Genomic DNA, 25952 nt, shown 5'->3' with positions numbered 1-25952 from the left:
AAACTTACTGAAGCTAGTTCAATGTCAGTGTTGAACAAGTACTCCAGGCTTTTAAAATCTTGAGACAGTAATTTTAAAAGATTGATTTAAATAAATATTTTATCTTTTATTTTGTTTGTAAGCTAAAGATATCAATTATTTGTAAGGAATCTAAAAGAATAGAGAAGGCATCTTTTCCCTTTTTTGACCATTGTATCAGAGGGAGGTAACAGTGACTCTTAAAATCTTGAAGCAGGGCCTCTCTTCAGCAGGAAGCAACTATAGGAGAGACCATTGCCCCTTTCCCTTAAATATTCAGAGCCAAGAGTCATTGGTGGGGCACGTCATAGGCCGTCAGACAGGCCCGAGCAGAGTAGGAACAATAGGTAAGGTCCGGAATGTCACCAGCTCAGAAAGCCCCGGGTACCTAGCAACGGACCTTGTAGAGCGGACCTCGTGCCCAGGGTGACCTTTCCTCTCCTAGCATGCCCCCGACCTTTCCTATCGCTGCTCATGCAGTTCAGACCCTCCCCTGACATGTCATAGTCATGCGGTAGACCCCCTTAGAGGAGGATCATAGGACTCCCGTACAAGCCCTTGCACGACCACTCCCTTAAGCATTAAGCCCTCAAGACAATGAGCTTCTGATCAGCATCAAATAATCTTGAGCACAAAGCCTCAGATCCAATGACCACAGGTCCAACTAAAGATAACATTTAGGCCTCAGTTGTATTTCAGCTCCAGGCCCGGAAAAGCAGCCAAACCGGGTGGCCAGCACCATGGCTGACCCCAGGACCATGATGATTGATGACCCTAGTGCAGACCTGTCGCTGGACACACCAGGGGAGCTGATGAATATTCGATGGAGATGCCCCCTGGGACCTCCCCTAAACCCCCCACCATTAGAAAGCCCAAGGACAAAGGATCAGCAAGCTCATTCCCTCTCTTGAGTAAGCCTTCGCCTTCCCCGACTCCCTTCCTTCCCGGGCCAGCTGTCTCTGAGCACCTGAGTCTTTCCGCCTCTTCTTCTCCCATGACTACTCTTGCTTTCTCTCCGAAGCTCCAAGGCCCCTCCTTTGCCTCTGTAACTTGTTTCCTGAGCCCACACAGCCCAGCTGGCTCACTTCTACCTCTGCGACTTTCTAAATAAACATTTGCTTATAAAAGAAAAAAGCTTGGAACAGTTTTCAGAATAACTGAACCTTGACTGAGCTTTGCTATAATGACTTTTATAATATTTCTGTTAAGCAATTGTTAGTTCCTATAACACTAGGTAACAGTCTTGATGAAATATATAGGGTATTCCCCAAAATTATATACATACTTTGAATGATTATAAAGTCAGTGTTTATTAACATACAGTTCATTTTCAAAATTGTAAAAAATCGACAGAAATGAATAATTTTTTTGTTAATGCCTGTTTTTAAACTGATGACTGTTCTGGTCCAGGCGCTGCTGATAACATGAAGTATCAAGAATCATTTCATTCGTTATTTGTGAGCCCTCAATTCGTCAACTGTTGCTGGTTTTGTACTGTAGACTTTATCTGTTATGTACCCTCATATAAAAGTCTAATGGGTAAATTTTCTTTGTGCAAAGCTTAGTTTCACTCATTATCTCAAATCGCCCATTATTTCACTGAAAAAGAGTGAAAATTAAGTGAGTTATCAGCTGTTAAAGTGTGTATACATTTTTGGGGGACACTCCCCCCCAAAAAATGTATACACATTTTGAATAATTACAAAGGCAGTGTTTGTACATCAACTATGTTTTCAAACTTCCAGTAGCATTTTAGGAAGAATTTCCTTCGTTCAAAGCTTAGTCTGGATGAAAAAAAAAAAAATCAATTGAGCTATCAGCTGTTGAAGTATGTATACATGTTTTGAGGACACACTATATAAATGTCTCTACTTCATTTTATAGCATAACTGTATTGGGACATCAAATATTTGAGCATACCTATTATTTGTAGGAAACTAATAACTCATCTTTGGGAAAAAAAAGACAAAGATTACCATAAAAATCCATAATCATGTTGATTTTCAAGGTATAAGTTACACTGAGGAGCATGTTTTTCTTTATAGAGATAAAAGGAACATCTTCTGTCTCAAATTATTCTTGATGAAGTTATAGGACGAGTTTGTTTTTGTTTTCTTTTTAAATGGGGACCATATTTATTTAGGGCCGTGGTCAGCAAACTGCGGCTCGTAAGCCACATGCGGCTCTTTGGCCCCTTGAGTGTGGCTCTTCCACAAAATACCACGGCCTGGGCGAGTCTATTTTGAAGAAGTGACATTAGAAGAAGTTTAAGTTTAAAAAATTTGGCTCTCCAAAGAAATTTCAATCGTTGTCCTGTTGATATTTGGCTCTGTTGACTAATGAGTTTGCCGACCACTGATTTAGGGGAACTGAGACGAGAAAGGGGCCACATTATTTAAGTAACTTAGGGCTGAGAGTTAAATCCAAAACACCTGGGTACAACCTAGTACAGCAGGTCTCGAACCCCCTTTTTTCCTTTCCTGGTAGGATAAGGTTTCTTACATCATATTACTTAGCTATTTGAACATTCAATAGGTTCATTTCAAATCATACGAATACCCTACGTTAATATACATGAACTACTTCATCCTTCAATATGACATCAGATAGTAATTTGAACTGTTCTCCTAAGTCCCTTGGACTTCCTCAATGGGAAATTTCCTGTGAATTTGAATTAACTATGTTTCCTTATATTACCAGGGTGAGATACCTATGCCAAAATGATTGGCCAGGTAGAGTGCAGATTCATGTAGACCTCCCTTAAAAGCATTATAAAAAGAGCTTGATTATGATTCAGGATGAGTTGAGCCATGTCCTCCAAACCCATATTTCTCTCTGAACAGAAAATCAGCCTGGAGCGTGGGTGGCCTACCATCCCCCAATGTCAATTACTGACACTAGAGCTGGATCTAAAACCGTAGGCAATTCTGTCTTATCTGCGTAAAGCGATTCTGCTTTTATATTATTTGTTTACGTAGCGAAGTACATATATCTAAATGATATTTAACTTTCTATAGATCTAACATGATTGTAAAAAATACTTGTTTCCTTTGGTTAATTTTGGCGTGAGCTAAATACTTCTGAATTAGCAATGATGTTACCACAGGGACTGGGGTGAAAATATACCTATATACCTATATATCTGTGTATCTGTAAATCTGTATATCTATATATCTGTATATCCGTATATTTTTACACCTACATATCTGTATATCTGTATATCTATGTATTTATCTTTTTACAATGAAATAACACAGACATGCATGCTCCAAGGTGCTCAAGTAGTTTCCCCTTCTCCAGTTCAAGCATGAATACCCCAGTGGAGTGTTCTATTGTTTTGTAACAAGTCAAGTAATTGTCTCCTTTGTAGTTTTTCCTCTCCTTAGCCATTCCATCACAGTGAATTCTCTTCGTCTTCCCTCATCTATCAGTCTCCCTGGCTCATTGATCATCTGTCCTCTCCTTCAAGAACTGTGCCACGCGCGCTCCTTTCTCCAGTGCACCGTACACATGACGCCCTGCACGGAATGCATTCCGCCGCCTTAAGAAGGCTCAGGGCCTCCATGGCTCCTGAAGAGGCTTTTGCTCACGAAAACGTCCCTGAGAGCATGCTCACCTGACCCGCGCTGATCCCGCATGTGTCAGAAGACAACCTGAAGCCGGGAGAGACCGGAAGACACCCTTTCAACCCCCTTGCGCCTCTAAAACTTGGGGGTACATCTGACTAGAGAGCGCTCATGAAATGGCAAGATTCATCGCTCGTGAAACCTCAGTCTTGTGCTACTGTGTACTGTCTGGGAAACATTTCCAAAGGAGAAACACGTATTCCAGAGGAAGTAGAATTTTGTTAGTGCAAATGAGCATGCTATTTCTAAGCAGTCTTTTCCCCCTCGGATTGTACCCTAGTTAGGGGGCATTAGCATGATGCTTCCAGTTTACATATGTGGTCTTGTAACCTGGCACACATTAAGACATGCTTTACAGCGAGGGTGGGGTTTAGAAGGAAACAGCCACATTGCACAGGGGCTTCCGCCGTAAGGCTGAAAACTGGCCTCGGTGGGTGCACGTGCTGCTGTTCCCACGCGGGCTCCTGCTGGCTCCGTGCTTCATCCTGACGTTCCCGTTTCCACAGAGCAGGACGCAGGTGCAAGGCCCCAGCGTCCCTGCTGACTCTTCCCTCTCCTGCCGTCCCGCTCACCCCTCTTCAGAAAAGTCACAGCCACGAGCTCCTGAGCCTGCTCTGGTCTTGTTAATCTTGAACAATGTGTTTGCAGGCGGCTTGATGGGTGGCCCGGTCCGTGTGTGCTGTAAATCCCGGGTGGCAGGCACCTTCCCTGTCTCGTTCACCCCTTAACGCCTGGAGCTAGAACAGCAGATGCTCGGGAAGCGTGTGTAGTCAGTGAATGCCTGGCACTGTGTGTGTCTCTCTTGCATTTGGACTGGCCCCGCCCTGTTGCTCCTCACCCCTATTGAGATGCTGTAAAATAGATTTCACCCCCTAGTCCTCTGTTCTGGAAGGAAGATGGGGGTGCAGGGGCCACATGCAGCGGCGTACAGGGCGGTCCTGGAAAGCTTTCCTGAACAGGGGCCCCCGAGGGGCGGGGCCTGATGCTCACCTGGCAGGCCCGTGTTGCACATGCCGGAGGTGCACAGACGTGGGGGTGGGCGCGCCTGGACGTTCTCTGTGTTATTTCTTTGTCAGTGATGTGAAGCAAGGCCGTAGGCTGGGAATGAGGAGGGAAGAGGAGAGACTAGATGGCGTGAAATAGTGGCCTGTGTGAGTGGCAGAGGGGAAGGGCGGGGGAGGGGTAATGCAATTGTCAGCTCGGCGCTTTGCTCCCCCTAAGCCCAGCTGCATGGTGCTGGCATAGCGTTGGCAGAGAGCCTGATTTTGGCAGCAGCATTCGCGTTTACCAAGTACAACAACCCGAGAGAGGGGCACGGGGGTTGAGGATGAGGGGGGAGGGGAGATTAGTGTACTGATTGACCAGGAGGGAAAGAGGGGATCAGGGGCAGTTAAAGGGGGGTCGATAGTTCTGTGGTGAAGTGCTTTAAGGTTAGGGCTTTAGAGGGATTGAGCTAGAAAGGTAAGAAATGGTGGCCTCAGAGCAGCAAGCTGGAGGTGAAAATTATGCAGGGGCGGCAGTCTTTTCTGACAACCTTGGGGGACCTGGCTGCCAGGATGCCAATCAAGATCACCGACGGAGAACAGTTAAGGAACCGGCGAGGCCAGGATACTGGTCCGATGATCAGCATCTTATAGACTAGTCTGGAAGCAGCAGTGAGGAGCAGGCGGCACTCCGTTGCTAGGGGCCGTGGTAAGGTTTCTCTCTGAGCCCTGAACGGAGGAGGGCAACCACGGAGAGCTGATCACCCTCCGACACAGGGCTCGCTCTTCCGCAGGTCCGTGGGCAGGTCTGCAGTGGGTTCAGGCAGGTCCGTGGGCAGGTCTGTGGGCAGGTCCGTGGGCAGGTCTGCAGCGGGTTCGGGCAGGTCCGTGGGCAGGTCTGTGGGCAGGTCCGTGGGCAGGTCTGCAGCGGGTTCGGGCAGGTCCGTGGGCAGGTCCGCGGCGGGTTCAGGCAGGTCCGTGGGCAGGTCTGCAGTGGGTTCAGGCAGGTCCGTGGGCAGGTCCGCGGCGGGTTCGGGCAGGTCTGCAGTGGGTTCAGGTAGGTCCGTGGGCAGGTCTGCAGTGGGTTCAGGCAGGTCCGTGGGCAGGTCTGCAGTGGGTTCAGGCAGGTCCGTGGGCAGGTCCGCAGTGGGTTCAGGCAGGTCCGTGGGCAGGTCCACAGCGGGTTCGGGCAGGTGCGTGGGCAGGTCCACAGCGGGTTTGGGCAGGTCCGTGGGCAGGTCTGCAGTGGGTTCAGGCAGGTCCGTGGGCAGGTCCGCGGCGGGTTCGGGCAGGTCTGCAGTGGGTTCAGGCAGGTCCGTGGGCAGGTCCGCAGCGGGTTCGGGCAGGTCCGTGGGCAGGTCTGCAGTGGGTTCAGGCAGGTCCGTGGGCAGGTCCGCAGCGGGTTCAGCAGGTCCGTGGGCAGGTCCATGGGCAGGTCCGCAGCGGGTTCGGGCAGGTCCGTGGGCAGGTCCGCAGTGGGTTCAGCAGGTCCGTGGGCAGGTCTGCGGCGGGTTCGGGCAGGTCCATGGGCAGGTCTGCAGTGGGTTCAGCAGGTGCGTGGGCAGGTCCGCAGTGGGTTCTTGTTACCGCTGCGGTCCATCTTGGGGAAATGCCGTCCCCTTTTACCCATTTTACTCATTGAGGACTTTGCGTTGCTGCTCTTTCCCTGTGACACACGGTGCTGCTGGGAGCACGCTCACAAGGATCTCCCAGCGCCCCTTCCCACGGAGAAAGACGGCAGCCACGCGCAAGGCCTCCCTGGGGCAGAGGCCTCGGGCTGCACGCGCCTGGTCGCCGGGTAGATGCAACTTCACTAGGCGTTCCAAGTGCTCCCCAAAGAGTTCCTACCCTAACCAGCGGGAAGTGCACTCCTGTTCCCCCGCTCTCCCCTGACAGTCAGAGGGTCAGGTATTGGTGGTCATCTGGTAGCATCAGGAGGTGTTCTGTTTCCTTTGCTCAGGGGGATGTGAAAAGGTGCATGCATATTTCTTTTCTTTTAACGCTTATGTTTGCAATTATAACTGCATATACCATCTACAATCTCCTATTTTTACATAGTAGCTATTCTCTAATAAGAATAATGAAAATACTGGCATTTTTTCTTTTCCCCTCTATAGTACCATCCGGTTTTAGTCATCCTTATCCTTCCTTGTGTTTACCAGTTAAATATAGTTTTATGCTCTAAATGAACGCCTTCGGCTCCCAGTGATAATAGATTGAAGCAAAGAGCGAGCTTTCTAGACCCCACCTTCCTTCTCCTCTCCCTCCCGGGTTGTGTCAGCTGCATCGTTTGCGTGTGGCGGGTATCCTTTGCAGCCTGTGCTGACGTGCTAAAGCCCAAGTCCTCCGCTGAGAATCCCAAGGTTGTCTTTACGTTTCCTGAAGGCTTTACAGTAGCCATGTTCTTGGAATACTTGATTTGCAGAGGCGACGTCTATGTAGACTTTATATGTGGAGGGCAGGTTCCCTGGAAATACGGGCTGTGGCTTACTCTTTCTTGTGACCCTTCTAGATCTGTCCCCATGGCCTCCTGCCACAAAACGTTAGAATGGGGAAATACAAAGTCAGCCTGATGCTTGCAAGGGACTTGATCTCTTCTATGAGTTTTATAAAGATCTTATTTTTTCATTCTGATTCACTTACTAATATGTGTTTCCGGGTTTGACTTTGCTTTATTTTCCCGCTGGATCAGAGAGATAATTTCTTCAGAACATTTCCTAGCGTTCTGTCTTTATTTCAGGTAAGTAGTTCTTATATTTCAAAAAAGGGTTTTTAAGCATAATTTTCCATATTTGATGTTTTTCTTACTCTTTTGGACTTCCTCTGTGAGAACTTCAGTTATGCATACGTTAGATCTCCTTTGATGGTCTTTATTGTTCTTTCACGTCATCCATTTTTCTCATTTCAATCACCTGGATCCTCTTTGTGTTCTTAAATGGTCCTTTTCCCTTTTGCTTCTCCCAGCTTCATCTTCATAATTTGAAAGTTTTATTTCTACTTGTTCTCAGAGTTCAGTCAGCTCTGTTGCCTCTCACATCATCCCTTCCTGTCACCGTTCTTACGTTTCTACTTTTCTTTTTTTTCTTTAAAAGAAGTGGTGGCTTCAACAAGTTTTAAAACTTATTGGCAAAATATCTGTCACCGTGTTCACCTCTGCATGGCCTCTCAGCGACTGTTTTCTCTGGTATCTTTGTTCCGATGCTGTGCTGGGTCCCATTGTGGTCCCCAGCACTGCGTGCCGGCTCTTCTGAGACTGGCATGTGGAGTAGGCTCCTGGGTCTTGGTAGAGGGTCGAATCCTGGGGTCCATGGTCCGGAAGCTCTCTCTGCTTTCAGAGAGAAAGGAGGTGGCAAATATCGTTTGTTTATCAGGCACTTATTTTGGTGGCCTTTCTCTTCTGCTCCTCTGATGCCACATGGCTATGAAAGGCCTTTTGCTCTAAGCACCATTTATACCCATTTTTTTGCAAATAAGGACCAAAGTTGGCCTTTCATGGGCCCTTCCTCGCCAGAACTAATCTTTGCTTCCGATGTTTTTGAATCCATCAATGCTCTCCCTCAGCACTCACCGTGTTTTATCTCTTCCTTCTTCCCACGTGACAGGAGCCTTATCGTAGCTAGCTTTTGGTGGTTAATTTTTCTCCTGACATTACAGTATATGAAGCTCATAATTTGTCTTTATTAACCTTATTGAATTTGCATGATTTTAGAACACAAAGGAGAGAGACATATTCACACAGGAACGCATTTTAGCTTTTGAGATTTAGCACTTGTTAGATACCAAGGAATGTGTGTATATATGCATATATATAGTAAGTAAAAACACATTAACATATTACACCTGCATAGTGTATGATGCCTTGATATCCTGACGTTGGACAGACAACACACTATTTAGATACATTCTCATCTTTTCCTTTATGGTTGAATGAGCTGTGGTGGAAACGGTGGTGGGAAAAAAACCCAGACTGATAAAACTGTAATCTAGAACTTCTTATTATGTTACCTTCCATTTAAGTTGTCAGACGTGTGCTTTGTATGTGTGATAACCTATATGTTTTAGCACATTAATTCCTTTACATGTCTACTAGACTTGAAAAGGTATAACCCGGGTATTGAATATCTCTGTAAACTGTATGAACTCTCAAAGTGATTGAGAGGGAGGCAGTAGACTGAAGGCGCAGTAGAAGTCTTTTTTTTTTTTTTTTTTTTACCAATATAAATATCTTTTATTGTAGACAGTTCTAAACATTGTTTTCCATTAAACAGCTAGCTCTTGCCGCAGAATATCAGTTTGCATCATTAGACACAAGGATTTTAAAATTTTCTATTAAAATATTCATGATATGTAAAATGCGAATGGTAATAGTCTCTTCCCACAGACAAAAATAACATTTTCACTCTCATTATTCAGCAAGAAATAACTTTGCTGCAAGACAAAGAAGGGATATGTTTAGATACAAACGGTTTGCCATGCTTTGAACGTCGATTGTGTAAGGGGCCAGAATACCTGCGACACCCCCCCCTCCCCCCCGCCTTTACACTCCCCTTTCCCATCTGGCTCACTCCCTCGGGCCTCCGTGGAGGGGTGACAGCGCATTAGCCGAGCTGTCTGGCCGCTTGGGCGTTTTATCAGCTCTACAAGACAGAGGCTAATAGTGCGGTCTCAACTGGAATCTCCGTGACTCACCGGCGACAAGCTGATAGCAGGGATCACAGCTGGGCACTCCACCGTGGCGTCGTCCTCTGTTCACCTGCGGGGAGAGAGCAGCGTGAGAGGAAACCTCCTCAGCCCTCCAGCTCTCCTTTGTAGCATTTGATTATTGCATCTCGTTTTGTGAGGAAAGACCATCCATCTTTCCCTCCTCTCTTCCTGCAGCAGAGAATTTAAAGGCGCGCCCGTGCCTGGTACTTTAAGCAGAACACTGGGGGAGACATCGTGTAGCGACCATTGCTTGGGGACTGCTCTGGACTGCGGGGCAGCCGTCTGAGTAACACCGCACATCCCAGTGCGCTCCGCCTTAGCTGTGAGTGCCAGCACAGGGGCCCCAATGACTCGGGAACCTTGGAGATCGCACGGCACGCAGCATTGCGGAAGCCTTGCTGGGCCCGGCCGTGGATGCTGGCCCGACTGTGGATGCTGGTCCGGCCGTGGATGCTGGGCCGGCCGTGGATGCTGGTCCGGCCGTGGATGCTGGGCCCGGCCGTGGATGCTGGCCCGGCCGTGGATGCTGGGCCCGGCCGTGGATGCTGGCCCGGCCGTGGATGCTGGCCCGGCCGTGGATGCTGGGCCCGGCCGTGGATGCTGGCCCGGCCGTGGATGCGGGCCCGGCCGTGGATGCTGGCCCGGCCGTGGATGCTGGCCCGGCCGTGGGTGCTGGCCGGGCCGGGGATGCTGGCCCGACCGTGGATGCTGGGCTGGCCGTGGATGCTGGCCGGGCCGTGGATGCTGGTCCGGCCGTGGATGCTGGGCCCGGCCGTGGATGCTGGCCCGGCCGTGGATGCTGGCCCGGCCGGGGATGCTGGTCCGGCCGTGGATGCTGGGCCCGACCGTGGATGCTGGCCCGGCCGTGGATGCTGGCCCGGCCGGGGATGCTGGTCCGGCCGTGGATGCTGGGCCCGGCCGTGGATGCTGGCCGGGCCGTGGATGCTGGTCCGGCCGTGGATGCTGGGCCCGACCGTGGATGCTGGCCCGGCCGTGGATGCTGGGCTGGCCGTGGATGCTGGCCGGGCCGTGGATGCTGGTCCGGCCGTGGATGCTGGGCCCGGCCGTGGGTGCTGGGCCCGGCCGTGGATGCTGGCCCGGCCGTGGATGCTGGCCCGGCCGGGGATGCTGGCCCGTGGGAAACTGGCTCCTGGAAGCTGGGTCACTGCTAAGGCGACGGAGCTGAGAAGGATGAGCCGTGACGTGCAGACCGGGGTGTGTTTCCACGCTGCCGGTGGGTTCCAGCTTCCCGAGGGAGAAATAAGGAGTTTGCGTGCCCTGAGCCCCACTTAGCTCCACCAGTGGGTGAATCCTCTGCGGACACCGTGCCCTCGGGATTTGTTGAATGAGCGAACACACATGCAGTCATGGATGTGTAGGGAGGATCTCGGAGGTCAGCCAGGGCCGTTTTTTAATCTGACACACGAGGAAGCGGAGGCTCTGAAGGGTCCGATGGCTTGCGATGTTTGTTGTAGGGCCACTCACCCCCCTAAATCTCCAACCCCCACCCCCATTTATGCGTCTGTGCTGCGTGTGCCTCTAGGAGCCGCCTCGGATCCTCTAGGGCAGTCAGTGGTCGGCAAACTGCGGCTCGCAAACCAACACGCGGCTCACGAGCCGCAGTTTGCCGCTCTGTTGACTAATGAGTTTGCCGACCACTGGCCTAGGGGCTTAATCACCAAGGAACAACAACAGCCTCTAATTATTGGAATCGAGAGTCTAGGCCAGTGGTCGGCAAACTCATTAGTCAACAGAGCGGCAAACAGCGGCTCGCGAGTGTAGTTTGCCGACCACTGCTCTAGGGAACGAGGCATAACTTATGTCAAGTAGGAGAGTGAAGTCTAGTACTAAAGTGCTCTAATTTTTTAAATTGGAATATTAGTCATTCCACTCAGGGCGACTCTCTTCATGTACCTCCCTTTCTCATCCTACCGATCTGAAAAACTCTATGTTATTTGTGTTTTTTTTCATACTCATCATATGACAGTGCTAATTGAAATGTAACTTGTTACAATATTCATAATACTAACTTTAATTTTTATTTATGCTAACCATACTTAAACTGGTCTCTGCAAGCACTTTAGATTACTTTATTTCATGTTAAGTATTGCACAAGCCTTAGATTTTAGCAAAATTTCCCCATTTATACAAGTGAATTTCTAAATACAAATGTGGGTTTCGCTAGGAGAGGTTTTACATAGAAAGGAAATACACATTTGGTCTCATTAGTAGTGAATTTTCGGCTATGAAAATTGTGGTAATAATTGATAATTATTTGGATCTAAGAAATATACAGAAAATGCAGGCAAATTAATTCTGATTTAATAATAACAAAGGTGATAAATAGGCACACCGAATTCTCTGATAATTATTTCTAATTATTGTATTGACAGAATTCAGGTTCATAGGAAATTACCATTTATTTCTGCCTGGTTCAGCTGAAAGATATAGGCACTTCGAAAGGCTAAGGAACATTTTCTAATGAAAAGGATCCATTTTAAAAGGAGCAAGGGTTTATCTTGGAGCGCTCAGAATTCTCTCTATCTCTCTGTGCCATTTGCCACCTTCTCACTTCCACAGAAGATTATGGGGATATTCTTCCCTCTCTTCTAAGTGACGTCTATCTTGAGGATCAGATATTTGAGTTATCTTGTGTCTCCAGGAACACCAAGTCCAGTGACTTGGATATATAGATTCGTTACATTTTTCAACGCGTAGATGATATTGGCAGGACCGATTTTTGAGCCAATTTCTTAACTCTGTTTCTGATATTGTTGTTTATGTGTCCTTAGGTTCTTAAATTCACATCGATAAGCTTCTAACACTGAAAAATATATGTTTCTTTTTCTGGCCCTTTTAGTTATAAATATGTCTTCTGTTCTAAAATCCATTCTGGTACTGTGGTTAAATAGTCCCTGAATTCAAGTATTATGCCTATTGATATTCTCTGGTGTCCCCACTTCCAGTTGCCATTGACTTTCCCCTCTGTAAGCAGTCACACCTTGATAGCAACTCTGACCTTGACCAACCAGAGGGCCGGAGGTCCCCAAAGAGTGTGTGTGGTTTCACGTCCCTATCCCACTTACTCCTCAGGGCACAGAAGGCGGGCTTCTGCCCCAGTGTGCCACTCTAGCTTTTTGAATTTTCAGAGGACTTCCAGTGCTCTTCGCAATTGACCTCTGTGTATCATTCACTGATTTCTCTGACACCATCCTTTCCCCATTCTCTTGCCATCAATCCTCTTCCCCCATGGAATCCACTTGCTATTCAATCTCCAGGTAATGGCCCGGTTTCTCAGACTTTATTTCACCCTATACTCTCGCTTTAGAAAAGTTTACCAATTTCCATAGATTTTTAAAAATATTTTTTATTGATTTTAGAGAGGAAGGGAGAGAGATAGAAACATCAAGGATGAGAGAGAATCATGGATCGGCTGCCTCCTGCACGCCCCACGTTGGGGATTGAGTCTGCAACCTGGGCCTGTGCCCTCACTGGGAATTGAACCATGACCTCCTAGTTCATAGGTTGACACTCTACCACTGAGCCAGGCCGGCAGGGTCCAATTTCCATAGATTTAGCCCTCTATTTCAATTACAGACAAACTTCATCAATAGCCTAGGACCGTGGTCGGCAAACTGCGGCTCGCGAGCCACATGCGGCTCTTTGGCCCCTTGAGTGTGGCTCTTCCACAAAATACCACGGCCTGGGCGAGTTGATTTTGAAGAAGTGGCATTAGAAGAAGTTTAAGTTTAAAAAATTTGGCTCTCCAAAGAAATTTCAATCGTACTGTTGATATTTGGCTCTGTTGACTAATGAGTTTGCCGACCCCTGGCCTAGGACTCCTCCTCTCCCCCCAATAATCTCCATACAGATTGCGATTTAATGGCCAAGTCTGCTAATTGTTTGTCCTGCGGGCATTTCAAGCTGAATGTGAAGCAGGGTGGGGTTATAGTTATTAGGAAAGGCTTCTTAGAAGAGATGGGGTTTGTGCTAAGTCTTAAAGGCAGTTAGCTCTTCAGGAGAAAGCAGTGAGGGGCGAGGGAGAAGTCCAAGTTGATGGGACAGCAACATCATGGCGACCAGAGAGCAGGGCAGGTCTGAGCCAGCTGGTGTTTGGGTGTGAATTATGCTTGGGGTGCCTGCAGAGGAATGACTACGGAGATCACAGTCTGCGTGCACACGTCTTTGTGTAGAGCGTCCATGGGAAACAATTTCTGGGTTTTAAGGCGATGAGAGAGATGATTTAATTAGTCTGTTTGAATATTCATCGTACGGTCGACAGAGGAATGGCCTAAGAAGATAAAGCTGGAGGCAAAAAGACAAAAAAACTTCCCTACAAATAATTTAAAACCTTTAAACACTAAACAAATACAAATGGAAAACAGAGATGGTGAGATATTAGCCACAAATGCAACCAGTGGTTAATATCTTTCAGTATAAAAAGGTCATACAAATTGATATTAATTTGGAAAATATATAAGCATATGTTCAAGAATGTATGCATATGGCGTTTGTACTAAAATGAGGAGACGCCATCCTCATTTGTTAAAGATAGTAATCCAAAGCGGACAGAAGGGAGATGCTATGGACTGTGTTCCCCCAAAGCTCATCTGCTGGAGTGATGGTGCTGGGAGGTGGGCCTCTGGGAGGTCACTAGGTTTATGAGATGACCCCATGAGGGTGGGGCCTCCGTGATAGAATCAGTGCCTCTAGCTCTCCTCGCTCAATCCGCGATGTGCCTTAGCTATTTCCTGTTTGGATTTCCCCAACCTCAGTGACAAAGCTCCTTTCCTGTAGAGGCAGACGGACTGGGGCTCAGATTGTTGCCAGCGTTGGGGTTCTTGGGTTCCCAAAGACAGAAATCGAGAGGCAACCCCAGAGAAATTTCCGGACAGATTTTATTAAGCTTATGCTTGAGCACCAGGGAGGCAGCACAGAGGAAAGGAAGGTTGTCTAACTGGCGAAGGTCCGGCTCGGCTCGGCTCGGCTGCTTTAATAAGCTGGGGACACGGTGGGTTTATGCGAAAAGGCAGGCTTTTGGAAAACAGGCGGGCTTGCAGAATTTTCTGTTTCGGGATCGGCGGCTTCCTCTTCCGGCTGTGTTGCGTGGTATGTTCTTGCACCTGTGCTGTGGGAGCAAGGTGGCAACTGCTCATTACCGCCACCCTAGGGCGGTCGCGTAGAGGTCAACTGAGCGTGTGGGTCAAGTGTACACTGGCACTTAGAAGGCAGGTAAATACAGCCACCCCTGCGGTTCTGAGCAGGGAGTGGCGTGGAGGTGACATTTTGCCGTCAGCGTCTGCCCACCTGGTCTTAACTTGGCTTCGTGGACACCCAGCGTTTTCCATTCCCAGGCCCGGGTCTCTGTGCTGTCCCAGGATCTCCTTCCTGCTCTGTACTAACTCTGTGGTTTCTGCCAGGTCATGGAATGTCTCTAAGCTTTGATCTCCTTGTCTGTCTTGTTGAAACCAATAATGTTTGTAAATAATGGACACCGATCTGCAGATTTTATTGTTATTTTTCATCCCCCGCCCCCTAACGTAAGGCCTTGGCCATCTCATGCTTGTGAAGTTCAGATTCATCATCCCGACTCCACATTCTCCTGACCAGCCGTCCTGTTGGATCTTGGTGGGACAGTCCTCCTGAAATAGGTTACCCACCTCCCGTTGGGTTTTCTCTGCCACTCACTGTCACCTGTAGGGCAGCCGTGGGCAAACTACGGCCCGCGGGCCGGATCCAGCCCGTTCGGCTGTTCTATCCGGCCCGCGGAGCCGAAAGAGCAGAGGGTTCTCTTGCTCTCCCCTCCGCTCCTTTACTTTGAATGTATATTAGTTCACACAAACACTCCATCCATGCTTTTGTTCCGGCCCTCCGGTCCAGTTTAAGAACCCATTGTGGCCCCCGAGTCAAAAAGTTTGCCCACCCCTGCCGTAGGGCCTGACTTTTAAGGACTCCGCAGTAATCTCTGTTTATTGACTATTTATTCACATAAATATTCATATACGCTCTTGTTGTCTTTCCTGGCTGTTGCTAACAAGAACATTGCTGCCATAATGCTTTGTCGTGTCATTAAGTTGTTATATTGTCAAAGCTGCCTGGAACAGCTACCCGGCGGTATGAGCTGCCGCCACATCTGCCATTGCAGTCCGATTCGCTTAGTGTAATATTTTGCAGGCGATTTCCTGGCCACTTGGTGCCCACGGGTATTGCAGGAGTTCGGAGGTGGTAAAGCAATCGCAGTTGGCCAACGGGGCAGACGCTGACTTACAGTAGGTCGTCCTCAGGAGCCTAGCCTGATGGCCACACACTTGCCGGTGCTGAGGCTTCATCCCAGGGCCTGGGAGGCTCAGAGACGATGCAACTCGTGCTCGTCAGAGGCGTCACCAATGCGGTTTCATGAGTCCAGATTTCAGGTTGAAATGGATGGAAATAGGAAATTAGTGACTGTGCATTTTATTGTTCCAATCTTTTTTTTTTAATTTTTTAAAAAAAATATATTTTATTGATATTTTACAGAGAGGAAGGGAGAGGGATAGAGAGCTAGAAACATCGATGAGAGAGAAACATCGAACAGCTGCCTCCTGCACACCCCCCACTGGGGATGTGCCCGCAACCAAGGTACATGCCCTTGACCGGAATCGAACCCGGGACCCCCCAGTCCGCAGGCCAACGCTCCATCCACTGAGCCAAACCGGTTTCGGCTATTGTTTCAATCTTAGTGCGGTGGCTCAACGGGCCCATTCGAATGACGCGATGTGGATGTCCCAGCTGAAGGGAGAAGGTGGTTTTCATTGTTGTTGTTTGTTTTTAGCAGCTTCAGGTATGCTAACAATAAAGTGGCTGAAAAGGAAAATTTCAAACTCCATGATAAAGAATTTGCAAGAGCCTGACATTCTTTCCTACTAATTATTATTAGTCTTGTGACCATACGACAGACTGTGATCCGAGTCCTGCATCCATTACAGCACATTCGCTAAATGCATGTACAGACCTCTGGCATCTGGACTTGCCCCAAAGTGCATTCGATACGGTGGCTCCCAAGTGCATTAGATTTTATTAAAAGCATTCTGCTGCGCCATCCACTCTCCCTAATTGGTTTATGGATAGCCCCCACCGTTCAGGCAGGTCCTAATTGCATTTCTCCACAAACCTAGTTTGATTTATGGTTCCTTATTTGCCCTGCATTTTTAATAATAATAAATTGGAGTAAAATGCTGGGGCCATTAAATAAAGTCTACAGTAGTTGGTCTGCAAACCTGGGGCTTACAGGAGGAACCCTAACAGTAGTTTTGCTTGTGCTTAAAGGCGTTTAGTCAAGTCACCTCCTTCTGCGTGATGTCCAGTAACATGGTCTTTATTACGTCTCCAGAGGTCAGTTAGTTTTCACTGGATTTTCCTATGTGCGGATTTTTAGAATTACCTGGAAGGGTGGAATGGATTGTGTAGAATATATAAAAAAAAATAGCCTGATGTCCTCCTGTAAGGGTTGTGGATACATTTGTATTTAGAACAGAAAAAAAAATATTATCTAGAGCAGCCGTGGGCAAACTACGGCCCGCGGGCCAGATCCGGCCCGTTCGGCTGTTCTATCCGGCCCGTGGAGCCAAAAGAGAGGAGGGTTCTCTTGCTCTCCCCTCCGCTCCTTCACCAGCAGCAGTGTTAACATGGCAACGTCGGGAAACACGGCCGCAGCTCCTTCTTCTGTGTGGCCGGATTTATATCCGCCCCTTGAGTAGAAGGAACAACCTCTCAATCTTCCAGAGGCTCCTTGTAATGCCCGCGGACGCGTCCCCCGACATCACCCTGGGAATGCGTAGACACGTTATCGTGGTGATGTAGGGAGACACGCCCCTGGAGAGCACAGGATCAGAGCATTAGCTCAAAAGGAGACCAACAACACTGTTCCCACTGAAGTTGACGTTTTAAAGACCAAAAACCTTTCAACCCAGTCTACATTGCCATCTACATCTACGTCCCGGGCATAATTTGGAAGTTGCACTAAAGAAAATGTTTAATTTACTGTTTACACATTTTGTTCTTTTCTATTTGTTTTAGTTTTAAATTATTTTATTATATTTAAGTTTAATTTGAAAGGCTTTTGTACCTTTCCTTTGTTAGGCAATTTTATTTTGCCTTTGCCATCTTCAATATAAGGTATGTTATTGTGCTATGATTCCTCCATTTTTTGAAGTTTCAAATTATAATAATTAGTGTTTACATTCTTCTTGTTAAAATGTTTGAAATGAATAAAACTATTGAAATAAAAAAAAAAGACCGTACCCTTTTATGTAATGATGTTTACTTTGAATTTATATTAGTTCACACAAAACACTCCATCCATGCTTTTGTTCCAGCCCTCCGGTCCAGTTTAAGAACCCATTGTGGCCCTCGAGTCAGAAAGTTTGCCCACCCCTGATCTAGAGATATAGTGAGGGAACAGCTGCATAAGATTAGGCAATGTCCCTGTTGCAATTGTTAGGAAACTTGAAGTGAAACACTCTGAACTTAAATGCCTTTATTAAAAAAATTTTAAACTAACGTTCTGGCTTTTCTTCCGTATAAAGTAATATTTGAAAGTGACATTTTCTAGGAGTGCTCTCTAAAGTAGCTTGAAATAAAGTAGACACTTAACAGCGATTATGAAATACTTTTGTTTGTAGTGGTGAGATTTTCTTTGTTCATTATTAGTACTCTGGCCTTTACCCTCCAGAATATTTTATGCAGCTTGGTCCTTAAGAAGCCCAGGCTTCCCCTGTGCATGCCGTGGTCACTTTCAAATCGGATTCCTGCTGTTCTCTTTGAAGGTGAAAGGCCCGCCCGCGGCAGGTGCATTTAAAGAGAGACCGACCAAGCCCACGGCCTTCCGGAAATTTTATGAGCGCGGAGACTTCCCCATTGCCCTGGAGCACGACTCCAAAGGGAACAAGATTGCGTGGAAGGTAAGTCGGGGCCCAGCTGGAGAGCCCACCGCCTGCCCGCCGGCTGCGGGGACCTGGCCCGGTGCCCACGCGTGGCCGGCGAAGCGAGGAGGTGGGCCAGCCTCGGAGGGAGCCCTGGGCCGGCTGTCCACCTGGACGGACAGTTACCTTCGGGCTGCAGAAGAGAGAGTGGCAGAGTGGCGGTGCCTCCGCACAGTGCCCGGTGCCAGGGTCCTCTCTGCCTTTCTGAGAACTGGCAGCCGGCCTGTCCCGGGCCGCCGCCAAGTGATGGAGCTGGTGGCGGACACAGAGGGCAGCAGCCATTTATCTCCCAGGACACGTCCCGTCCTGTCCCGTCCTGTCCCGTCCCACGGGGCACTTGCAAGGGAAGCTCATTCCCTAAGTGCATAGGTCAGCGTCGGGGGCCCCGCACCGGGAGCGGCCCTGCCCCGCCCCTCCTGCCTGCAGACGTGTCGCCGCGTGGCTGACATGCGTGCCCCTTGAGGGTGACCCCCGCCGCCGGAACCTTTACGGCACCGACACTTTTTTGACAAAAGGTTAATTGGTTGCAAAATAAATGTATTGCCTAATGGCTCCCGTCTAACGCGGCCCCTTCTCTCTCAAAGGCTCGCGGAGGTTATTGGTAAAAACTCATCCATCTCTTCACCGGAGGAGGCTGTTCCATTTCATTTGAAAAGGAATGCCCATCTCTGACCGGCTCCTGCCAGTTAATGAGCGTTGTTATCAACGGCTTTGCACTGGGTGATATTGATCAGCCAGAAGGGCTTCGCGGCTGGAAAGAGAAAAGCGTGGTAACGCGTGTGAGCGTCACATTGGGTTAAGGAACATCAAAGGGTTTTGCCAAATGTCATTGACAGTAAGCCACTGGCCCATCTCACCAAAAAGCCCTGGTGGTGTCTGAAGGCGAACGTGGAAATTGTTTGTAATTGGTAACAAATACACTTATGCTAAGAGATAAAATGATCGAGTTGAGGAATTTATCAAACTATCTTAGAAAGGTTCATTGGTATTAACTTCTTCTCTTTTTAATAGAAAAAACAAAACAAAACAGATTGTTTGCATTATTCCTAGTATGTCTGTATGTGTTTTCACATAATTATCAAACATTTCCAAACCTGAGCAGGCCTCTGATACTCAGTTATTGAACTTAGAATTGTTACAAATGATTTGGCAAGAGCAATCGGAAGGGGTCCTTGTTGAATTAGGGTGGTGAAGGACATTCTTACCATGTTTTTAATCATCTCTATTAACACGCAGAATGTGTTATGTGAAAATGTGCATATTTTAGTCGTAGCATACTAATAAGTGCCTATTCCCAACACGTGACCGTGGTTTGGGGGTTTGTTTATATTTGATTATGTTTGTTTGTCTATTTACCGTTTTACACACGATAACACAGTGGAGGAATAAATATGGCATATTCTTCCTCAGCAAAGAGTGTGCCCCGTTTCTTCATAAAAAGTGAGTGGTTTTGGTCTTTTAAGTAATTACAGGACATAAAAATCAGATTGCCAAAACCGGTTTGGCTCAGTGGATAGAGCATCAGCCTGCGGACTGAAGGGTCCCGGGTTCGATTCCGGTCAAGGGCATGTACCTTGGTTGAGGGCACATCCCCAGTGGGAGGTGTGCAGGAGGCAGCTGATCGATGCTTCTCTCTCATCGATGTTTCTAACTCTCTATCCCTCTTCCTTCCTCTCTGTAAAAAAACAATAAAATATATATATTAAAAAAATCAGATCAATAAAAAGAATGTATAGGTGTTTTGACCTGCTCAAATAACCCTATGAGTAACTCTTAGAAACGTCATGAGAATAGGAAAAATGCATCTCGGCAGTAACATCTGCGGAATCATCTCACTGCTGGGTCTCTGCTAACGCATCCGTCTGGAGGGACACAGCCTGCTCTCCTTGTCCCGGCTTCATTCATTCTTTTAAGCGGCTGCTGACTGCAGTGCTGATGCAGCGATCCGAAGAATCAGAGAAAGAGGAGTCCGTGTGTGTGCTGCCGGGGTAGGAGGATGGCGTGCTTGTAAAGAAACGTCCTATCCTGGGTCCCGGAGACCTCGCTCTTCTAAAGTTTTGCTGAACGCTTTTCACTCGTACTATTTTAATACTGGAAACAAGACGTTGAGATGATCACGCACAGGCTTGCTATTCCTCTCTCTTCCTTGGCATGTTCATGGTGGGGGCCCTCTGGTACTTGCTAGGAGCCTGCGACTCTTCTTTGGGGTGCATTTCAAGGAAGGGGTCTTGCATATAGAAGGAAGTAGGGCTCCCCACCACACATATATACACACACACAAAAGCCCCTGTGACCTCCTTCCCCGTGTGTGCACAGAGTGGGGGCACCAGGTCAGGCAAAGGCCTCATCTTCGTGTCAGACTACACACAGCCTCCTGAGCAGCTGTGCTTCCCCAAGAAAGCACTGGTCCCCTCCACTCTCCTGGGACAGCCCAGGACGCCGGGAGTGTGTGGGTGCCTGCGGTGGCGTGCACCATTAAGGGGTGAGGGGGGCCATTCCTTCAGGAGGCCTGTGGCCTGAAGTACTTAGAGCAGGGGTGGGCAAACTTTTTGACTCGAGGGCCACAACGGGTTCTTAAACTGGACCAGAGGGCCGGAACAAAAGCATGGATGGAGTGTTTGTGTGAACTAATATAAATTCAAAGTAAAGGAGCGGAGGGGAGAGCAAGAGAACCGGATAGAACAGCCGGATCCGGCCCGCGGGCCGTAGTTTGCCCACGGCTGACTTAGAGTCTCTGCTCTGAAGCCAGTGCAGGCTGGCGGCATCTCAGGCTCCTCCCCCTCATGAGGCTGAGGAGGACCCGCCCAAGGTGTCAGGCCCCCTTCTCCTGGCGCTGGAATGGCTGGCCGGCCACCACCAACAGGACTCTGAGGTTGTGTCCTGTACAGGACACACTGAGGCCCGAAAGTAGAAGTGAGACTTGGAGACAGGTAGACGGCTGTGCATGTTTAGGGCTCTCAGCCCGCATCCTGAGCGGGCGGCACAGTTCAGTGCGCGCGGACTCGGCCATCTGTTCCACCTGCCGAGGGGCAGGGCGGACGGGGCGGCCGCCGGCGCCCTTCGATGGTCCTGGAGGAACCTGGGAGGTCGCAGCCGCGAAGGCCGCGCTCAGCCTGGCCAGGGTCCCGCCACCCGAGCTGGCGCCGCCAGATGTGGCCGCTAAGCACTTGCAATGTGCCCAGGGAGACCCAGGAACTGAAATGCTGATTTTAATTAATTTTAATTTGAGTGGCCACACGGTCACCGTATTAGACAGCGCTGCTCTCGATGGAGATAATTGCCGTAAAAAAACATCAGTGGATAGAGCGTCGGCCTGCGGACTGAACGGTCCCAGGTTCGATTCCGGTCAAGGGCATGTACCTTGGTTGCGGGCACATCCCCAGTGGGAGGTGTGCAGGAGGCAGCTGATCGATGTTTCTCTCTCATCGATGTTTCTAGCTCTCTATCCCTCTCCCTTCCTCTCTGTAAAAATCAATAAAATATATATAAAAAACAAAAACCAAAAAACATAAAAGGGGCGAGCCTGCTACCCAGACGGAAGACGGTGGCGAGGCGGGGCTCCCTGTGAAACAGCAGCGAGGGCTGACGGGGTCTCCGCCGCGGCCGCCCCTGCTTAGCGCACACACGTTCCTTGGCAAATACGGGCAAGTTTTCAAAACGTTTTTGGTGACATTCCCGATGCGCTTGCCAGTGGCAGGATGAGTAGGTCTGACCGGGAATATGAAGGCTCCTGGGCACGCTCTGCCATGCTTTCTATTTTTCCATATTCATTTTCTAAAATAGCAAGGACGCCTGTGATGAGCGACGGTTCAAGCCATGAAACGCCTCCGACGTACTTAAACGCGGTTAACCTGCCCCGTTCTCTGCGTTTCCTCGTAGACTGTGCTGACTTCCGCAAGCGTGACTTGACTCTGTCCGTGTAGCTGCCCCGTCCAGAGGACAGGCGACAGCGATGGCAAAGGGCGAACCTTTCCGATGCCTCGCGGAGCAGGTCACGGTGGGACCAGGGGCCGCTTCCACTTGTGGCTGAGTTAGCGCGTGTCCACGCGCAGGCCCTGACCCCCCGTGAAGTGGGCCTCAGACCCACTGGACAGCGCTGGGGGGAGGCGGCCTTCACCGGCATCCCGGAGGGAGAAGAAATGTTACACCAACTGGCAGAATATTCGGGTGTTGTCTTCCCCTCTGCTCGGAGGAGGTGGAGGGAGGCCTAAGTGGAGAAGGGGGTCCTTCGCCGGAGAGGAGGTTTAACTTGCACTGAAAGCCAGCATTAAAGCATGGGTCACAGGGGACTGTGAACCGATGTGGGCGTTGGCACGGCTTCCAGGGGTGCTCAAACTTTTTAAACAGGGGGCCAGTTCCCTGTCCCTCAGACCGTTGGAGGGCCGGACTATAGTTTAAAAAAAAAAACTATGAACAAATTCCTATGCGCACTGCGGGCCCGGGACGCGTCGGCTGCTAAGCAGGACAGGCAGCGGCACCCAGCGGGCCGGATACATGTCCTCGGCGGGCCGCATGTGGCCCGCGGGCCGTAGTTTGAGGACACCTGCGTGTAAACCATCCTCTCCTGCCTCCAGACACCCCCCTGGCCCCCGGTCAGTTTAAATCAGCCTCAGGCCTTTGACCCTCCCTCCCCTCCCGCCCCTCCCTCCCAGTCCCCTGGCCCTTCCTCCGCCCTGCCCCTGCCTCCTCTCTCCTCCCCTCTCGCCTTCCTTTCCTCTTTTCTTACTTCTAGGAACCCATGTTGCCCCCTCTAGCTTCTCCAGGGTTGATTCGGGGGAAGGAGCCAGGAGCCCGTCCGAGTTCTCTATTTCGGGCAGGAGTCTGATGTCATTTGGCGGAGTCGCCCCAGTGAACTTGAAATAATAGCGGTTACGGACACGGCGAACGAGGGACACATGCACGAGTGAAGGCAGCGCTGGGAAAATCGCCGTTTTACGTAAATTGCGATCCTGAGCCACTGACTTAAAATAGCACCGAAATGCACGTTCTTTTAAAATAACCACCTCTGCGCAGACCCCGGCAGAAAGCTGGGGAAAATTAGTCACGTTGGGTTTCTAAAAATAACGAAACGGCATGAGAAACCATTCCGTCCTTCCGGAGACGAAGCCAGCTGGGACCGTACCCGATGAGCCGGCATCCTTGCAGTCCACACGCGAGCTGACTCGGAGATGCCGCTGGGAACCGCCTGGCCCCGCGGCCCAGCCACCGTGCTGCGCGCGGACTGTGACCAGGCAGGGTCTCGTTCTCCGCTGACTTCCTAATGACCCTGCGGGAGGAGGCCGGGCACTAGGGAGTTTGGGTAGAAAGGCAGAGGGCCTGTAACTCCAGCCAAATGAGGGTGTGGCACTAACCCTGTTCCAAAGTCTTCACATTGTCTGAGAAAGGGGAGGGCTCAAGCCGGCCTTGTCCTCGGCCTCGGACCTCCCATCGGCACCTCCTGACCCTCAGCTGCAGTGTCGTGGTGGGCAGTGGGCATCTTGTGTGTGTCTTTAGTGTGATATGTAAATGATCATTAGAGCCAACCATATGGAAAGAAACTTAATAAAACCAGAACTGGTACATGTAGCCGGTGAGACTGGGCTCACTCACCCTCCCTGCACTGCCTGAAGTGTGCCTTCCTGCCGGCCCGTGGGAGGTGCACGCAGCACCCCCACCACGCACACCCCTGGGGGTTCCTATGGTAATGGCACCGTTACGGGTTGACTAACACTAGGATCCAAGACTGTTTTTCTGTTAAAAAGTGACTTCATAAATTAATGTGACGCAGGGAACGGAAAACGCACTTTTCTGTTTTCGACCGGTGACTTCTATAAATGTACTCATTTCTATAGCTACACCCAGCTTATTACCAAAAGATTGCATGTTGTTTTACACAGGTTGAATCCTCCTATCTAATAAAGAGGGGATATGCTAATTGACCATCACTCCGTCACAAAGATGGCTGCACCCACAGCTGAGGCCACGTTCCCTTAAGGAGCCTTAACAAGCAATCAGCAGGGACCTGAGGCCATGCCCCCCACCCAGCGGGGCTTGATGGGGGACCTTAAGGTGCACTTCCCATCCTGGTGCTGGGCTAGGGGACCTCAGGCTGCTCCCCCCGCCTCAGCACCAGGCCGGGGGACCTCAGGTCATGCCCCCCACCAGGTGGGGCTAGACAGGGGACTTTAGGCCACGCCCCCCACCCTGGCACCAGGCCGGGGGACCTCAGGCCGCACCCCCACCCAGCACCGGGCCAGGGGACCTGAGGCTGCGCCCCCCTGCCTGGCGGGGCTTGACAGGGGACCTCAGACTATGCTCCCCACCCAGCAGGGCTTGATGGGGGTCCTCAAGGTGCACCCCTAGTGCTGGGTCGGGGGAACTCAGGCAGTGCCTCCCGCCCAGGGGGGCTTGACAGGGGATCTCAGGCCATGTCCCCCACCTGGTGGGGCTTGACAGAGGACCTCAAGGCACGCCCCCCACCCCGGTCTGGGCTGGGGGACCTCAGGCCACACCCCCCTCCTCTGGCGCCAGGCCAGGGGACCTGAGGCTATGTCCCCTGCCCGGTGGGGCTTGACAAGGGTGGGACTGGTTGGGTCTGGATCTAGCCCAATGCAGGGGGGTGGGGGGAACGGGTGCAGGCTGGGTCTGGGTCTCACGTGATTTTGAGACGCATGTGGGTGGGCGGGGACTTGACTCTGGGTCCCGAGGTGCGCCCCAGACTCTGACAGGAGGAAGGTTTTCATATACATTTTACTAATTTTCTTTCATCTCTGACACTTCTATTACAGAGAAAGGGCAAATAGCAATATTGAATTATTTCCTCTAATGAATCCCCCTTTAATGTGCACGAATTCGTGCACCGGGCCACTAGTGTTAAAAGAAAACGAAAACCAGGTCGGTACCACAAGGTGCAAAGCCAGGTCAGGAAGGCGGTGCAGCCTGGAGCTCCTTAAGGCAGGGGTCCCTGTCTGTGCCTCTAGTCTGTGCCTTCACTGCCCTGCCTCTCCTCCCCCCCACCCCCCACCCCCGTGGTGTGTGGGTGGCAGTGAGCCTGCTGGAGCCCGTCCCTCACCTGTGACCTCCGCCGACGCTGCTTCATTGGCCACGTCTCTCTCTCTAGGCCACGCTTTCCAGCCTGTAAGGACAACCACGCACTTGATGCTGGATATGGCTGTTTCGTGGGGAGCTCTGAGAAACGCCTTGTCGTAATCACTAATCGGATGCTCGTGAAATACTCTGAAGAACAAATACGGGTCAGGAATCAGCCACCGAGACCAAGTCTCTGGAGCTATGTGCGATGGTTTCTGTGGGTGGCACTTTTATCATGAAAACGCTCCCCCTGTTGTACATCCACACTTTACCAATGGCTGCTCATTCCTTAATCTCCTTAAATTTCAGAGTGACAAGTTCATTTCTTTTTTCTCAATGCCTGAAAATGCATGTCCCCCCTGTAACATCCAAGGAACGAAGACGCTGGGCGCAGATGGACTGGATGCTTAGACATTTCCCCTGACGGTGGCCGGCAGCACCTTCCATCCCGAGTCGCCCCACCAGTTGCTAATCCTCTCATCAGGGCTTTTCCCCTGGTATGTTCTTGTACTTCAGTTCTTAGTATCATGAACTATAGAAACTGTGCCAGGGGGACCGTTTTCATGGACATACTGATAATTCCCTATTAGGAG

At 49.9% G+C, this 25952-nt stretch overlaps 1 protein-coding gene across 2 annotated transcripts in view; it reads left to right on the top strand.

The window, feature by feature from the left end:
* PACRG (parkin coregulated) overlaps nucleotides 1-25952 on the top strand; it is a 346093-nt gene that overhangs the window by 37114 nt on the left and 283027 nt on the right. Inside the window, exon 2 of one of the 2 annotated variants that reach the window (XM_080666363.1) lies at nucleotides 18136-18270. The exons of the other annotated variant lie outside the window; for it this stretch is intronic. Within the exon in view, the coding sequence (XP_080522489.1) occupies nucleotides 18136-18270 (135 nt within the window). The remainder of the gene's footprint in view (nucleotides 1-18135; nucleotides 18271-25952) is intronic. 2 annotated transcript variants of the gene reach the window in all.

This window comes from Plecotus auritus (assembly GCF_963455305.1).
Source record: "Plecotus auritus genome assembly, chromosome: 4".
NCBI lineage: Eukaryota > Metazoa > Chordata > Mammalia > Chiroptera > Vespertilionidae > Plecotus > Plecotus auritus.
This window is presented reverse-complemented; position numbering and strand designations above follow the sequence as displayed.